The sequence below is a fragment of the Epinephelus moara genome, chromosome 21 (genome assembly GCF_006386435.1).
Source record: "Epinephelus moara isolate mb chromosome 21, YSFRI_EMoa_1.0, whole genome shotgun sequence".
In the NCBI taxonomy this organism is placed as follows: domain Eukaryota; kingdom Metazoa; phylum Chordata; class Actinopteri; order Perciformes; family Serranidae; genus Epinephelus; species Epinephelus moara.
Window position 1 is genome coordinate 17,351,159 of NC_065526.1, and position 18,820 is coordinate 17,369,978.

Here is an 18,820-nt window from a genome sequence, read left to right on the forward strand (position 1 = left end):
AGAAATGAAAAGCCTTAAATGAAAGCTGAGAGTCTGCACTTTATGCAGGTATTCATTGTTTCATTTAAAACCCATTGTGGTGGTGTACAGAGCCAAAATGACGACAACTGATTGTGGTGGTGTACAGAGCCAAAATGACGACAACTGTATCATTGTCCAAATAATTGTGGACCTGACTGTATATAGTATTCTGAATACACATTTTGTGAAGCTATTTTTTAAGGGATCAGGAGTTTGAATGCCTGACTGTAACCACACACGGTTTCAGAAAGATTCGTCTCCTGGCTCGAGCAAGGACAAACCTCAACAACGTGCTGATGATCTGCAGTAAATTCTACAATATTAACTGTTTTATTTTCTCCATGCTGAAACTAACACACAGAATTATCTTTGTTTTAAAGGATACTACAGTAATTATATTAATTACAGTAATTGCTAAATGTATGTATTTATGGTGCACGCTAAGAAATGTTGCAACCTCATTGATTTTGATACACACACACACACACACACACACACACACACACACACACACACACACACACACACACACACACACACACACACACACACACACACTCCCTTTTTTCTTCCTTTTGATAAGTCATTCTCTTTAGGCAAAGTTTCTCTAATGCAGGCTTAAAAAGAAACGCAAAAGTCACTCTCTTCCCCACCCCCCCTCCTCACATGAATCTGTGGCGTGTGGAGAGTTCTAACAAAAACAGGAAATGTTTACAACCACTTTACTATAGTCAGAGCCATATTTGGACACCTTTGAACTTGCAAAGCTGCAGCGAGATAACTTCATGGTGAAACTACACCAGCAACACAGCAGCAGTGCTCAGGGACAGAGAAACAGGCTGCAGTGTAACCACATGGGGCATGTTTGCACCATCAATGTACGTCCATTAAAAGTGTTTGTTTTGGCCACTGACTGGCCCAGATTGTTATTCTAATGTCTGACAACATTATGGAAAGGATCCCTGCAGAGACAGACCTTTGTGTTAAACAATAAGATCCTTTCAGTTTATCCAGAAACAACCTTGAAGGTGCCACCACCAAACCCACCAGACCACATTTAAATTAACATTAATTTAATCTTTGTAAAACCCTCTTCATTAAAGTCGACAGAAACGGAATAGAATACACAAAAAACATCTTAATTTTTCTAACTACTATTAAAAATCACCAACTCTGGTTTGGTTGAAATTAACCCTTAAATCACCCAGTTAGATGTAAAAACATGCTGCCTCTATCTGCGCTAAAATGACTGGGCCATTTTGGGGCTGTTTCTGGTTAAACAAAAAGGTCTATCTCTGAAGGGATCCTTCCCATAATGTTGTCAGACACCTGTTTGAGCCTGTCAGTGGCAAAAACATATACTTTTAGTGTGAGTGGTTGGTTACATTACAGCCTTTTTTGCCACTGCCTGCTGCAGCCCTCTCGCTCAGTACTGGACCAGTTTTTAAAATTTGTTGTTCCCATAAGTCACAGACACAAAAAAATGGGAAAATAAGGTCCACGTTGAAAAATACTTAACTTAACAGGGTTGTTTCTGGATATTTAAGCCCCGTTTCCACCGAGCAGTACAGTTCAGTTCGGATTGGTACGCTTTTTTTCCATTTCCACTGTGAAAAGTTGTGGATGGTACCAATGGAACTGCTCCGTACCGTCCCCATTTTTAGTCCCCCCTCTGTTGGGGTACCTAGCACACAGATCTGGTACTAAAAGGTGGAGCTGTGAACACTGCAGTCTGTTGATTGGTCAACAGAATCAAATCTCAATAGTGCAACTTTGACCATTACTTAAGTTTTTATATGACGTACACTTTCAGTGGATCTTCAAGCATTTATCTTATAACAATGAAAACTCTGTCTGTGTGTCTGTTCCATGTTTTTCTCCTCACTGACTTGGTCAGTCCATGTGAAATTTGGCACAGTGGTAGAGGGTCATGGGAGGATGCAAATGAAGCAATATTACATCAATTGGCCAAAGGGGGGCGCTATAGCAACCGATTGAAATTGTAAACTTTGAATGGGCATATCTCATGCCCCGTATGTCGTAGAGACATGAAACTTTGCACAGAGATGCCTCTCCTCATGAGGAACAAATTTGCCTCAAGAACCCATAACTTCCGATTATACAGATTTTCCGCCATTTTGAATTTTTGGAAAACCACTTAAAATCGATCTCTTCCTAGGAAGTTTGACCGATCTGCATGAAACTGGGTGAACATAATCTAGGAACCAATATCTAAAGTTCCCTCTTGGCAAAAGTTGGAAAACTTACTAAAACTGAGCTTCTATAAGGCAATGAATATTGCGGAGGCATATGACCACACATAATCTGAGGGGACAAAATGGGGGCGCTAGAGAGCTAAGTTCTTATCTAGGTCTAACCGCCATATCGATTTTTACTAAACTTGGTAGATATGTAGAACAGGAAGCCTCAAGGTGACTGGAGAAATTTAACTCTAATTGGCAACTGGGTGGCGCTATAACAACAGAAAAATGCTTAAAAATGGCTAAAATGCGACCAATCGCTGTGGCTGCAATCTTACTATCAAATTCAGAAAAACTCTGAATACATTGCTCTTCTTAATGGGTTCAGTTGATTATTTAATCTGTAATTTCCTATGACCTGTATCCCAAACACACACCATGTGAAACTGTACGTGGGCAACTGTGCACTCAATGGGTATGGACTAGAATATATTAATTTCGGCCGGGTTATGTGAACTGCATATATTCTAATCCTCACTCAGAGGAAAAAAAGTGTCATGGAGTGTTGTTCCTGTGGGCTACAGCAACACTAAACCTTAGCACCTGCCTGAGAAGGACTAAATGCACAAACCCACTATTTTTAAATATCCCATGGAGAGAGACTCTCACTGCAGCCTGTTTTATTTTGTTCTGAGAATGTTGCCGTGCAGCCTTGTTCTGTGGACGATAAACGAGAGTCTGGTACCATGTTTGAAGGGTTACTTTTGGTTCCAAAGGTACCATACTGAAAGGGTTTAGTGGAAACGGTGCTGTAGGGGCTCTATTCACACTGATGTTGCATAACGGGCCTCTGTACTTGACCTTTGAAAGCTCAATGAGTCAAGTCATTTCTGATTACATCCTCTGTTTCAGCTGTCAGTTTAAGCATGTTTATCAGCTGAGTTACTCTCGTTATTGTACATATTCAGTACTACGCCCCAACATTACCTGTGGCACTGACAGGATTGCTCAACATTTTGCTTCAATTTGAGCTCCAGGGCCAGAAGGCCTCGCTGGACATCATCATCGAAAACCATCAGAAACCAATTACTGACCCACAAAGAGGACTGTATCTCTGCTGAGGGCGACTTTAGCAAGTGGCGCAGGATCGAAGGGTAGGATGTTGTAAAAGAGGGTCTGGATGTAATTTGTCCTCGTCTGTGTGCGAGGGCCCTCAGTCTCCTGAGAGGTCCGTATCGACTTTTCTTTCCATTATCTGCTTTACCAATCTCGTCCTGTCGTTGCTGATTGATGAGGAACCTCACTTGTCTGTTCTCCCTCGCTTGCCATTCGTCTCGCCACGCTACACCTTCCCTCGACCTAGACTTTCTCCTCACACCTTATTCGAAGCATCCAATTCCAATGCAGTGAAGTGAAAACCAGTGAGCTGAAGGAGGATATAATGAAGACACTTCTGTGCCAGTGAGTGGAAAAAAGCTCCTGTTGATATAAAATTAATTTCTCTGGTAGAGCTCGAGAAAACATGAATCATGATATCATGAGATAAATCTTCCTTTTTATTTAATGCCTTCTAATTTGTGCAAATTGCCTCCAGATTCTTCATATTTGACTTTTCTGCATGTTTCAGCCTTGAAAGCAGCTCCTTAAACACCCACTGTGTGGACGAGCTGTGTTGATAAAGCGCTCATTACTCTTCATTTAGGAAACATCCCCTACAGACTTCATCTGCCAATACAGCTGCAGAATAATTACTGAGCTTTCAACACTTCATTTGGAGCCAGGATACTGAGGATATTTGCTACAGACGCCTTGCAGCCAGCCTGCATTTTCTGTTAAAGATGGTGGAAGGAATGCATGATGCTAAGCGTATGCTCCATTACAGCTAAAGTTAATATATCAAAAGTTCATCCTGACCTTACAACAAAAAGCTGCCAGTCGAAGTTAACGGAAAAGTTTATTTTTTTTTTAGGCTTTTAACACTTTTTTTCCTCCGCTAATCTTTGAGCAGCAGAAGGAGCGCTGGCTGTGGGCCCTGGTGAAGTGTGGTTCATCAGATGAGTATTTATTACCACGAGTGTGTCATACACTCTCATCACTCCCCCAAAACACACACACTCAGAAGCAAAGGGATGTAAAGATGGTCACACGGTCTTTCAGAAGTGTGTTGATACCTCTAGCCACACGATGCGAGTCTGGAACCACCGGCTGACGTGCCTGCCTGCCTGCATGGCAGTGTGAAGCAGCAGATGGAGGGAAGGCCGGCGGGGGTGGTGGGGGAGGCAGTTGGTGCTCTCCCTCCGGAGCGGTTGCTGTGAATCTGCACGCCTCTGTGTGGGGCCTGAGAAGCAGAGGGCCATGGGAACGATGCATCTTCCTTCCAAGAGAGCACAGCTGATGAATCCCACAACAAAGGCTTCCTGTCAAAGCACCAATGTGAATCAAGCTGCAATCTGTGATCTGTGAAACTCTAAACAGCCTCGAGTTTAACATCCAAGTGTTGGGGTGTTTTCACATATAGTCCTTTTTAAACAAACCGAACTCAGTCCGCTGAAAGAGCACCAAAAAGTGGCCCAACAGAAGAGGGACTCCGATAGTTTAGTATTCACATTGTCAGTTCATTTGAAAGACGACTCAGTCCTCCTTCAGTTCACACTATAGCCTGTATAATATATATATTGACACAGTTTTGTTTTTACCTTGACTTGGCACTGCAGTGCGATTTTGAAGCCCCTCGCTTTCAGATGAACTTAAAATTGGAGGAAAACCTCTAATCTGGAGACGTGCAGCATCTTCTGTGGACCAAACTACTCCTTGTCCTATGTCCTTATAAGCGTTGCAGGTCAACGTGGTTTTGTCTGTTTTTCAAGCGTCCCAGTGCAATAGCATGTGATCTAGAGGGCTAAATACAATGGCAACGGGCAAAGCGAACCTGGAGCGCTTTGTGTTCACAAGGCATAAGTTTACTGTGTATTCACACCAGCATAGTCCGGGGGAAAAATTTCACACCTTCATTTGGTTCGGTTCACTTTCACACTGCACTTTTTAAAGTGGACCAAACCGCCTGGACATCACGCAGTTACAGTAGCTGCTCGTTTGGGGGCGGTATTGCCCGAAACGACCACTGACCAGGAAGAAACAAAAGCGTGAGGAAGAAGAAAACCCTGCTCATCGATTGGCTAGGACCGAAAACGGAAATCCATCCCCTTCAGCCAGCTTGGTCACCACAAAAACAACAGAGCAACACCAAATTTATGCAATCTTTGTGTTTCTGTTTTTACTTTGGTGTTCAAACCTTATTGTTTTTTCACAAGAAGTGGCCCAGTATGAGCAGCAGGCGAGGCAGCGAGTTATCCAGCATGTTGCTCTGTACATGAGACGAGTACAGCAGTGCCGAAAAAGTGAACCACACCGCGGACCTGAAGTGAACCATATCCAGCCAAGGAGCAGCCACGACAAATCCTTTGTAATATAGGTCAACGTGTCAAAGGAGTTACAAGACTCTGTTTACTGATTGGCTGTGGGTACTCTCAAACTATAATTTGCCACTTAAAGTTTAGCCGTCTCCAACTTTTGGTGAGGCGGCAGAATCAAACAGCTGCAGCGCAGAGCTTTCAGTGGCCACTGCATAACTCGCCACACACACCACACACTGATGCTTGGTGTGTTTTCGAAAACGTAGCAGCAGTTGTGCGACTAGTGTGGATGTAGCCACAGCTGCACCCAAGTGGCCAAAACGATCACTTATTGTAGATTCAAAATAGCAAAATGCACCAATTTGAAAATACATATACGGCAGACCCACAATATTACATCATATTTCTGGAACTAGCGGATGTACCGTAAAACTGCAATTAGTAGCCCAGGCTATTATTTGCTTAAATCACTGAAATCACAGGCCTATATTTGGGACAGGTCTTTAATTCCTTTTACACAAAACTGTTTCTCAGCAAAGATGGGAAATATGATCAAATTGTTTATTTAAACTAGTATGAATATTGTATAAAAATTAGGCTTCAGATAACATATCGAATATGAATCATTTATTTGATCTCGCTCCGACAGCGCATCAGAGAGTTACAGCACTTCAGGATTTTGACACCTGGCATTCGGACACACCACCATTTTATCCTGTTAAAATAATACTCACAATTTGGATTCATTTTTATGAAAAACCCTTCTGATTCTTTCCATCCGAGGACCCTTACGCACTAAAGTAATATGAATGACTTACAGGGTAATCAAGCAATGGACACATAGTTTGAGGTAGCCAACAACCTGGTTTTCAACTTCCGAAAAACTTCTATGAAGACAATGAACTACTTGGGGATCAGACCAGGCCTCTAATTGAGACAGGCCTTTATTTATCCAAATGTGTAGCCACACTGGGCTAGTAAAAGGGACTGGGCCTTTAATTTAGACAAGGCTTTTAATTGACCTATGGCTAAGTCCCGCCTTCAAACGCGATGAGCCAATCACAGTGCGTATAGCCATTTCCACACGCTCGGACATTCTCTGCCTGGACGTTCATTGAAATGCATTACAGAAAGTCAGTTTTGTTCGGTTTTATGAGCTTTTTCGGAGATTTGAAGTTTAGAAATGGTCAAACAGTGTGCATGGGGTACATGCAACTCCGACACAAGGTATCCTGAGAGGCTGGGCGATGAGCTGTAATTTTTACACTTTAAACCACATCTCAACTGAGAAAAGTGTCTCCTTTGGATAAAGTTGTGTGGTAACGTTAGACCACAACATCAACTCGGGAACTGCCCATTGGTTCGACAGCCCATTGGTTCGACATCCCATTGGTTCCACATCCCATTGTTCCGACCATATTAAACTCATTGTTCTGAAGTCCGTTCCGAAATCATCATGATGCCCTGTGGTTAAGGTCTGGTTAGGTTTAGGCACAAAAACCACTTGGTTAGGGTCAGGAAAAGATCATGGTGTGGGTTAAGATGAAAAATAAAGTGACAAACATAAGCCGTGAGCCTGCTCCGCCTCAAGCCGGTCGCGGCGCACCATACGCCTGCCGCGAGCCGTTCAGCACCGCGGACAGTCGGACTAATGGGATGTCGAACCAATGACATGGACCCCATCAACTCAACGTGAATAAGATTAACAATGTTGTCTACATCTGTTTTAAGGTAAGTCAACATCGTGTTGAGGCAACATATTTTCACTTTGCTGCAAAGAAATATAAAGTTATCTTTCACATCTCTAGCTGTTAGCTAAAGTTAGCCTAACGTTAGCTCCTAGCTGTGTTTGCACCTCGTTTGCTGGGAGTTCATTAGCCTATTTTATTCTAGTTTTGTACTTTGGTGATCGTACATCACTGTTAGCTGTTGTCCAAAGGGCTCTAGTTAAGCTAACGTTAACTTCTGGAGCTTAGCTTCAGTAATTTATCTGTAATAGCAGAGATAACAAAGGTTGGCAAATTTTATGCTGAATGATTCAGTGTAAATACTGTAGCACCAAACTAACGGAGAGACACTCTTGGTAAAGATGGTAAAAAGGCCGTTATCCTTTTCTCATATTCTGAGCCAAAAACCTTAACTTCAGTGGCACTTTAACTGTGGCAATGAGATGCGGTTCACAAGCGTACACTGTGACTTGAAATTTGGTTTGTAATTTAAGCTTTTCATTGACCTTCTCAACAATGAAATGATGAACATATCCCTCCAGTGCGTAGTTTAGGTAGCCTGGTTCCAGACCATAGACCCCGCCCACTCAACTGAGTAGGCTTGCATCTCTGGTCTGGCATACTTCAATGAATTTGCGATTTATCTCGTCCAAACGATGGACGGACCAATGAACGCCGGGGGTCTAGCGATTAGCCAATCAGTGCCACGCTGATGTCAAGCTGTACGCCGGTGAGTAACTGGTGAGGATAGCAACAATGGCGACCGCTACAGATCCTACAGACCACATTAACGATGCTATCGAGGTATTTCGCCACTATTCGCGTTAATGGAGGACCAAATTAAGGAAGCTGCTAAACTGGATTTAACGGCGATGCAGCTGGGCGTGCACGACGACGGAGACATTTTAAACGGGCAATGCTCGCTTGTTTTCGGCACCCCCGAGGCATGGATACTAATGACGTCAGATTCTGGGTGAGTCGTTGATCTCTACTGATTGGTTAGGGAAAAAATCAAATTCCCTCCCCCTTGTAAATCACCTTCAATGGAAGCCATGTCAGACTGAAGGTTCTGGGAGCTTCAGTCTGACGCTCAGGCTATAGTTTAGGCCCTTTTAGTTACTTCTCAATGACATCTGATCGTTATGTCCCCAGAAATCATCAATTGCCTCCTGCGAAATGCCGTGTACTGTGACACCTGCCATAGCGCCAGTCACTGAATGTTGATGGTTTGTCCAAGTGAGTGGAAGGGGGCGTGGCTTAGCCATAGGTCAATTGAAGTTTTATGGTACTTTAGTGGTGCTAATTCCAAAGCAAATGTGTAAGTAATGAAATTAATAAAAAGCTACTGACCTTGCCCCGTTGGTAATCCAGCCTCGTTTCCTGTTTCCTAAAGAGGAGACTCCTCTTTGTCGGTCGTCTTTAAATGTATTCATTCTTTTACAATCAAATGAAACCCGTATGAAACTACATTGAAATATGATTAATAAAGTGAACACTAATCATCTACAATAGGCAAAACACAGATATTCATTTCTCTGAGGCTTTATTGTCTATTTTCATGTGACGACTTAAAGCAATACTTTCCATCATTTCTCTCCTCTAGCACAACACCAACAAAGGAACAGAAAACTTAAACAGGGTCATTGCATGACCAAGAGATGTGCTGATCCATCAGAAACTGAGCTAGGGACCTGACTGCTTGGCTGAGATCATCTGGCTGTTGCAGAGCAGAGTAGTATTAACATATCACTTACCTGCATCCTCCTCTCTGCTCAAAGAGCTTTGGATCTGACAGGTTTTATCATATACTGTATGTACATTCAGACCACAAACACCCAAAATAAAAGTAAAAGTGTAAAGGAAGTCTCTTTCCCCAAACTCAGTGGCTGTTTTGTTTGTACCGAGAGTCATTTTCACGTTTCTCTCAATCTAAACAGTTCTGAGTTCACAATATTTCCCTCTTAACCATTGACAAAAATGAAAACCTCTGACCTCGTCCTGTTGCTTAATATCTCGTTTAAACTGTTTCCACAGTATGTTGCCTTTTTTTTGTTTGTTTTTATACAAAAACGTATTTTGGTATTTTTGTTGAACTACATGAAAACATTAGAAAACAATTACAACAAAAACACACAAAAAAAAAATCCCCCAAATCTCCTCTCCAGTGTCCAGAGTAACATATCCAGCGCATTGCATCAGGAGGAAGTGTCAGAGGAAGTTCACTGGATAACGCGTTAAAATGGGGGATCAAGTTGGAAGATGGCAGCTCGGATGAGAGGGGCTACCTCTGCGAGAGGAGGGCCGAGGAGAGTCGGAGGGCCGAAGAATTCATTTGTAGGATTTGGACGCTGTGATCTGGGCTCAGAACCTGAGGTGAGATTTGTGTTTCACCATGTATCTGATAAACGAGAAAGAGAAGACAGGTGAGTCCGTGCAATGTCATCATCGTCAAGAATTAAACATAATTCTATTAAATAGCTGAATAATAAGTAACAGAAGCACAGGAGACAAACAATAGCTGGGTTAACATTAGGGATGCACCGATATGGATTTTTTCAGCCTGTACTGATAACTGATAATCACCTGTTTCTCGTGGCTGATAACTGCAACAATAACCAATAATTTCACATTTTCGTATTTTAAAAAGAAGTGTATGACTTGTAGTTTATGTACGTCTGTACGGTGTAGTGATAAAATATGGCTGATTTAATATTCCACAGCTCTGACCTGACCAAATCAAACTGTCGCTAACACAACAAAAACAAAGAACAGTTCTGACTCTTCATACCTGCCAACATTAGGCTGTCAGAGAGGGAGACTTTCCGGGGTATTAGTCGTCTAAATGATTACCTGTCAGCCCTCTCGCAAGTCCTTACCAGAAATATTAGTCGGTTGAACCAATTAGTGTTTTATTCATGTACAAGGCTGCTTAACTGTCATGCAGCCGCCCGCCACTAGTGGATGCTACAGAGCCGTCAGACAGCAGTCCCCCTCCCCGCGGTAATGCACAAGTAGACTGGAGGTTTAAAACAGCATGGTGGGAAATTGGAGAGATGTCCTCTCACAAAACCAGTGCAGTTTGGCAGTACTTTGATCTAGAAAATGAATTCAGCAGCAAGTTATCTTTTTTGAGATGTGATATTATTTGTTAAGTGAATGTTGTCAGATAATGTGCAGGTTTACATTCATACTGCACGGAGCAAAATGCCTCATTTCAGCTGAAATTTAATTATAATTTAGATGTTGTTTTATTAACTTTAAAGTGAATTGCTATCATTTCTGTCGTATAATATGCAAGGTTCAATGTGCCCCACATTTCAGAGGCAATTTATTTATTTTAGATGTTATTTTAGTGGTTAACTTTTGACTGAGTTGCTGTCATGTTCACATTCATACCGCATGGCGCAAAGTCTCATACTTCAGCAGCATTTAAAATCTGACATGGTTGTTGGAAGATTGTGATTAAAGGCTTCAAAGGGCTTTTAATGCATACAATAATTTATGGTACCTTCCTTCCTAAGAGTCTTCTTCTGGATCTGTGAAAGACGTCCACACTGCGACATGTTTTGCCCTCCTGACACCATACTGCAGTTGTTCTTCTTCTCTGTGTTTATTGGCAGCTCACAAACCAAATTTGAAGGCACATGTACTGCCACCCACTGTGTCGGGTGTGCACATGCTAAGTCATTAATGACATGTTAAGTCATTAAAGCAGTCTGGCTTCATATTATCGCCACTTATTATCTGCTATTATTTTAATTATCAGAATAATGCATGATTATAAAACTGTCCATTATCGGCTGATAATTTATCGGCCCAATATATATCGTGCATCCCTAGTCAACATAAACATACGTAGAATAAAGATGCACCTGTCGAGGGTTTCCCAAAAGCGCAGGAAGACGGGCCGGTCCAGGTGGCGCCTGTGGCGGCTCAGCTCCAGGACGGTAACATCCCACTTCTGCACGTTGGGGTCTGTCTTTGCCTCATCATACTTCAAATGAAAGGCTCGAACTGGTGAGGAAATGTGCATGCACACATTTATATAGATGAATCCAGGTTTAGGGTGGAACAAGCTGCTGTCAGTGCAGTGACACCTCAATTATTTATTTATTTAACCAATATTTAACCAAGTAAGTCCTGTTGAATTCAACAATCTCTTTTACAAGGGAGACCTGGCCAAGACAGCAGCACACAAAAAAGTTACAGCCAAACAACCACACAATGAAAAACATAAAAAGGTACACAGTAACGTAGAAATATTAGGACACCTACGCACAATGACAAGACCCAACCGACTCATTCATCCTTTTACTTATGAGCTTTAAAGTTGGGTAAAGAGACCAGTTCACGTCTTGAGATCTCAGACTGTAGCTACAGTCAGATCTCTGTTCAAAGTACAAATGTACGAAAAAAATGTTGAAAAATTGCAATAAATCAGAAATGAAAACAATAGTATAATTTCCTATTAGAACAGTCATATGTCTGCCTTTGAACAGTGCCCACACTGATTTGTTTGCTTATAGTTTGCTGGAGGATTTGTTTCATTTTATATGGGCATGCGCAGTAAATTTTAAGTGACACGTAAGCAAAATGGCTTGATCACGTGACTTCCTGTGTAAAGCCAAGACATCATCGGTCACACATCGCTAAAAGGGGATTTCAAAGGTCATTATACTTCTTATTTGACCTCAATCGACCAAGGGGAAGCAGTATAATCTGATATTTTAGATCAGATTTTTGAAAAAAGCATCAGATCTTGCAGCGGTCTCCCTCGCACATCTTACCGGGGAAGCGACGCAGCATTCTCGGGGAGCAGCCTGTCACTGCTTGTCTTTTTGCAAAGGTGCTACAGTGGCATTCTGTAATGATTTTTCAAAAATTGCTCAGAAACCTATATTTTGACTTTCCCTGTTGTGAATTAAGCCATGAAAATATAGAGAAATTATCATTCTGGGAAAAAATAACCACCAGGTAAAAATGTGTGTTTTTTGCATTTTACAATGGGTTTCAATGGGGCCATCAGGAGGACAGGTGCCAATGTTGTATACAGTGCATTTTAAGGTGTAGACAGGAGATCTTCCATGAGCATGATGTGCCCTGGAACAGTGACCTATGAATTTTATAGCATGATCACAGCCAAAATGACAACCAAATGAAATGAGTCCATAAAACGGCCCATCAGGACCTGAGGGTTTTAAATTTACATCAGTTCAAATATTTAGATTTGCATTTTGACCAGCATGCCAACAATAGACAGACCAGTGTCCGCTGAGTCATTCTGTCAACATTACCAACCACTCTATGATGACTTGAAAAGTATGGGCACATTTTCGAAAGAACTTTAAGGTCTGTGTCACTCACTTTTGGCGAAAATGTCGACAGGAGATCCATCAGGCAGCAGCCACGGCCAGCCTTTGAACTGCCAGGCAGGACCCTGCACGAACACAGCCACCACTCGGTCCCTGCAGGAGGACACATTCACTTGAGTTCGGTACCATTCTTATTTGAACCAAAACTGGCACCTGGAATTCAGTACCTGTACCCACAGGTACTCCTCTTCTGTACTTTGCTCTCTCTGTTACAACAGAAACTAAATTTAGTTACTGAGCTCTTTAACAGAAACGTTTCATGATGGTTTGTGTTATTGTTCACTGGCGCACAGTAAATATGTTCTGTTCTTTCAGCACTGGATTGTGTTGTTAATATGCTAACTGGCTAACTAGCATCAAGATGGTCTTCCAGTTTCCCCTTTTGAATGACGAATACAGACGACCGCCTTCTGCTGGTATAAAGGGGTATATCCTCTCACACAGGCGCAGAACATACATGCTTGCTGGCCGTCAGTTTGGTGTGTTAATGTACAACTTTTTGGCCAAGACACAGCAACGAGAGGCGACGCAGCATGAGGCTCTTATCGGCACTAGTTCTCCCACGTCGGTTTGATGTGTCTGGTCCTTTAAACTAATACATAAGAATACAAAGAGGCCATTATTATTTTGTACCAATTAGATTCTAACACAGATTCTAAAATATCCTTGAAAAACAAAGCTTGTGCATGAAACACAGGCTGCATGTATAATCCTGACTCATATTTGTCAAACGCTAATGACTCAGTCCCACAGACGCTGGTGTCAAGAGCTGAGCCATCTGAAGAGTGGACTAATATGTGGCTGTTTCATGATGTCACTGAAGGACACAACCAGCTGTACAACTGTGACTTGTCGTTCCTAGAAAGACATTAAGTATTTTTCCTCAAACATTACAAGTTCATACATGTAATGAGGGTCAAAGGACAAAGCGTGTTGTAAGCTTCACAGATTGTAAAGCCACCTGAGACAAATTTGTGTCACTGGGCTGTATAAATAAATTGACGAGTAAAAGAAGCAAGTTGAAGTTATGCCAACCCCAGATCCCTCGCTGGTTCAATCCATGTACAGTATTTAATTACATATATGTGTATGTCTTTGTGTTTGAATGTGTCAGCAAAAGTCCACAAAGGTAGAAAACCATTTAGAGTGTGTGTGTGTGTGTGTGTGTCTCAAAACATTCCTGAATAGGCTACGCCACCCAAAAGGACATCCCACTCACGGTCCACAACACAACAGAAAAGTACAGCCTGCAGTATGAATCGAGCATGGGAATGGCCATCATATACTTCCATCACAATGTTACCCCCTAAGAAAGGACAAAAATGGATCTATGGTAGAAAGGGATGGTGCTTAAGAGGTTAAACGCTCACCAGTCTTGTGGAGCCAGTTTGAGCGGCTGATCGATGATACGGTACGGCACAGTGACACTCAGTGTTGTGCCTCCGGGCTGGATCTGGTCTTTGCGCCTCTGAAGCAGAACCTCATTATCACGCTGGATGCCCTGCTTCTTCTTCTCCTCTGACGTGACAAACCTGGTGCGGCACAGAAAACAAGACGAGGTCAAACCTAGTATATGGCTGGACCGAGTATGAACAGCTAGAGAGCTTGTAGTTTGAGACAAAGACTTTTAGTTTGAAAGAGGAAGCGGTGGCATATACACAGTCACAGACTACTGTCATGACATTCCCTTACAGCGTCGGCGCCCCAGTCATCCCTCTCCCCAGCAACACTTTCCAGCTCCTCCTGGGGGACCCCAAGGCGTTCCTAGGCCAGATGAGATATGTAATCCCTCCAGCATGTTCTGGGTCTGCCCTGGGGCCTCCTACCAGTGGGAAGGGCATGAAACACCTCTAGCGGGAAGTGCCCAGGAGGCATCCTGATCAGATGCCTGAACCACCTCAACTGACCCCTTTCAATGTGAAGGAGCAGCGGCTCTACTCCGAGCTCCCTGAGGATGTCGGAGCTCCTTACCCTATCTCTAAGGCTGAGCCCAGTCACCCCACAGAGGAAACTAATTTTGGCCGCTTATATCTGCGATCTCACTCTTTCGGTCACTACCCAGAGCTCATGACGATAGGTGAGGGCTGGGACGTAGATGGACCAGTACATTGAAAGTGTCGCCTTCCAGCTCAGCTCCCTCTTCACCACGACGGTCCGGTACCACCAAACCGCAGATCCATCTCACGCTCCATTTAACCCTCATTCGTGAAGAAGAAGACCCCGAGATACTTGACATCCCTCACATGAGGCAGTAACTCTCCCAGCTAAAAGGGGGCAATCCACAGTTGTCCTGCAAAGGCCTCACATTTGGAGGTGCTGACTCTCATCCCAATCACTTCGCACTCGGCTGCAAACCGTCGTGTCTTCTCTCAGACTTTTGGAAAGATAACTTTCAAAATACACATTCACGTGTTAATTTTAGTTTTATTTCTCTTCTGGAAATGTATGGTTTCATGGTGATACCTTTCTCCCCTTAAATGTTCTAACTTATTCACAGGTATGTCCACGTACTTTAGATCCTGCAGGAGATCCTTGGCATTGAGCATTGTGATGAGTGAGGTGGTGGCGGCGGGGATGATGACGATGGGTGTCCGGGACCCTGTGAAGAAAGTCACGGAAAAAAGGTCTTAAAAACTGGTAGTGACGGATAGACAGTCAAATAAAAAGACAGTTATATGACAAGGAAAAAATTAGGTTGTATAAATGTGTTGCTTTATATAGTATCTAACTAAGTGAAAGCAGTGTACCTTTCTTCTGATTCGGTGGAGGTCTGGCTTGTGAAACTAGAGAGGAAAAAGACAAGAAAAATATTAAAAATGTTTGTATAAATGCAAACATGAAGATGGCATTACAGTAAAAAAGGCAAAACGCTGTTTAACTGTTGCAGGTCTGTTACTCCTGATGATTATTTTTCCAGCAACAACCATAATAAGTATCAGAGGTTGGGCTGAATGACTTTAGTAATTACAAAACTGCACTACAAGGTGCAAATATTACATGCTTTAGCCGGAGGTTAAACTACATGATTCTGTGAAATTATTTACTGCAAACTCACTCACTTAAAAAGCTAAAATAAAATCAAAGAAAATAAAAAGAGCCTGAGGCTGCATGTAGACCGTTTAGTCTGCAGGAGGTGCACACCTTTCTTTGAGCTGCCCTAAAGTATGAACGTCTTTGGAGCAGATGTGTCACAGTCAAACCATCACTGACAACAGACAGACTGACGCTGCTTTGTTTTGCCCTCACATATCCTGCCAAAGAAAGGAAGAAAAGGCTGCAGAGGAGCATCCTGGGCCGAAACAGACACGTGATTCTTCCCTCCGAACAAAAGCCCCTTTCACAGAGGCAGTTTCATCTGGAAATCATGTGCATATTTTCTATGCTATGGTCATGTGTGGCAGAGGTTGCTAACACAGAAACTGTGACCCTGCGGTTTTATGCTCAAGGCCGAGTGAAGCTTCCTGTAATTTTCCTCTGCGGCTGAGTGAAAGAAGAAGCACTGCTAAGTCAAGGTCAGCAATATCAAGAGTATGAAATCTGGTGACAGACAACGACAATATTAAAGGATATTTTGGTCATCTCATGTACCTTACATTTACCATCCCACCTTGGGTAATGATACACGGACACAAGCTTTTCTGCTGACATTGGGGGGGAGGGGCACATATTAAACGGGAGACTAAGGCTCCTCCCCCTGGGAAATTTTAAGCATCGATCAATTCATTTCCTGCATTCTAGTGAAGTTTATGCACCTATTGACTGTGGAAATGTCTTTATTCATGTAAAGGAAAACACAAAATTCTGCTTTTATGGACTTGAAAAGCTCATTTGTGTTTCAGCAAGATTTCTGCCAATGTTCAAAACTTTCCGCACATTCAACAGACATCCTACATATCTGTGTTCTCTGAGATTTCAAGAATAAAGTCGTGACATTTTGAGAAAACAACTACCTGTCCCATAGTCTGCTGTTAATTACATTACTGCTCGGGTGTGTGCTGCTCTTTAACCGAGATGGAAACCGAAACAAAATAGACAACACCTCTGATCGGGTATAAAGTTTGCTTCACCACCTCTGATAATGTGAAGCTCACAGCTGCTTCCCTGAGCTTTTCAGTGAAGTCGCCATGCTGCAGTCCAAACTTTTTACAAGCCAAATTACTTGCAGGTTGCAGCAGGCTGGACTGTCAGGAAATGCTAAAACATGCACACGTGACTCTAGGCCCTGGCCGTCAGTTAGCACTAGGCCGTTGGTGAGCATCTGCCGTCCTCCTCGGCGCTAGTTGGCCTTTTTTCCCCATCGGCACAGTGAAGCTCTGACAAATCATTCTATTTGGCAATTCAGCTCGAGCACGGGAAGAAAGACGAGAGTAATGCAACGTAAGAAATGTAAACAAAGAGCTGAAGTCAAAACCAAAACAAACTTGTTACATAGCTAAGATTATTTTTTCTTTCGTCACTGAGCACTTTAGCAGAAACACTTCCTGATGGTTTGTGTTATTGTTCACCAGTGTGCGGGAGACATGTCCTGTTTTTACAAAATTGGATTGTGTATTTAGTTAATTTGAGAAGGGACAGTGCAAATTAATGAATACACTTGGTATAAAAATGTGATGTTAATATGCTAACCGGCTAACCAGCGTCAAGATGGTCTTCCAGTTTCCCTTTTTTAATAAGGATTACAGACGACCACTGTCGGCTGGTATGGAGGAGTATGTCCTTTTACACAGGTGCAGAACACACGCGCTTGTTGCTCGATAGTTTGGTGTGTTAATGTTCAACTTATGGCTGAGACACAGCGACGAGAGGCGATGAAGCAGGGGCTTTCGTTGCCACTAGTTCTCCGACATCAGTTTGGTGTGTCTGACTCTATTCTTTGAATATTACAACTTTTTTTCTCATAAACACTGAGGCTTTTCTTGTAGTAATATAACTTAATTCTTGAAGTCTTAAATTCTTATTTTTTTAAAACAGTGGCCCTGATATTCTGTCGTAGTATACAGAGTAGAATTCCACCTTATTTTCCGGCAGATTTGCAGCTATATTAGAGCAGCTATTGCCGTGTTTACTCCTGTCCTTCCTCTTCAGCCGCCGCCAGCTCTACCTGCACTATCCGTCAGAGCGGAGTCTCAACATCGCTTCTTCTTTCTTGTTATGTCTGACTCGTGTTCTAGTAATTCTTCAAAATTAAGTCCTGAGGGGGACATATTCACTAGTAATAAATATTGAGAGGGCGTGTCCACTGCCAACCTCAAAAACCTACGCCTGGGGGCGTCGGTGGCTTAGGCCACAAGGCTGTTGCCGCAGTGGCCCGGGTTCGACTCCAGCCTGTGGCCCTTGGCTGCATGTCAGTACCCCTCTCTCTCTCTCCCCCTTCATACTTAAGCTGTCCTATCTATAAAGGCAAAAATGCCCCAAAATATCTTTAAAACCTACACCTACGCATGGTCATTTTATAAACAGTAGCCACGGAGCAAATGAAACCCCCTGGAGCTACCGTCTTTAGAGTGTGACTGATTGGCTGAGGGGTTAATGTGGTGTTTTCCCCTCTCTCTTTGTCCCTGTAGATGCTGGTTGGTCCAAATGATGGACACATGCAGACAGCTGCCTGACATTTACTGACAGCCAATGCTGGGAGGGAAACCTCCCCCTGCCAGGACAGCCAGGAGTTGGTAATCAGGCCCGTGTCAGTCAGGGTCAAGGATACAGAGGATAATGACAGAAAGCCAGGGTGCTACAAGAGACTTTTTCTAATTTTCTGAACAAAATTTATTAAATTAAAAAACACTGAACAAAAATATAAACGCAACACTTTTGTTTTTGCTCCCATTTTTCATGAGCTGAACTCAAAGATCTAAAACATTTTCTATATACACAAAAGACCATTTCTCACAAATATTGTTCACAAATCTGTCTAAAATCTGTGTTAGTGAACACTTCTCCTTTGCCGAGATAATCCATCCCACCTCACAGGTGTGGCATATCAGGATGCTGATTAGACAGCATGAATATTGCACAGGTGTGCCTTAGGCTGGCCACAATAAAAGGCCACTCTTAAATGTGCAGTTTTGCTTTACTGGGGGGGTCTG

The 18,820-nt window shown here is 42.7% G+C and overlaps 1 protein-coding gene across 1 annotated transcript in view; it reads right to left on the bottom strand.

Annotated features, from left to right (window-relative positions):
* Positions 1-8,888: 8,888 nt before the first annotated feature.
* The window catches only part of cdc73 (cell division cycle 73, Paf1/RNA polymerase II complex component, homolog (S. cerevisiae)), a 40,923-nt gene continuing 30,991 nt past the window's right edge, over positions 8,889-18,820 (bottom strand). Inside the window, exons 12-17 of the mRNA XM_050033395.1 lie at positions 15,482-15,517; positions 15,246-15,333; positions 14,105-14,266; positions 12,727-12,827; positions 11,235-11,376; positions 8,889-9,760 (exon numbers count right to left, since the gene is read on the bottom strand). Of these exons, the coding sequence (XP_049889352.1) occupies positions 9,724-9,760; positions 11,235-11,376; positions 12,727-12,827; positions 14,105-14,266; positions 15,246-15,333; positions 15,482-15,517 (566 nt within the window). The 3' untranslated portion in view covers positions 8,889-9,723. The remainder of the gene's footprint in view (positions 9,761-11,234; positions 11,377-12,726; positions 12,828-14,104; positions 14,267-15,245; positions 15,334-15,481; positions 15,518-18,820) is intronic.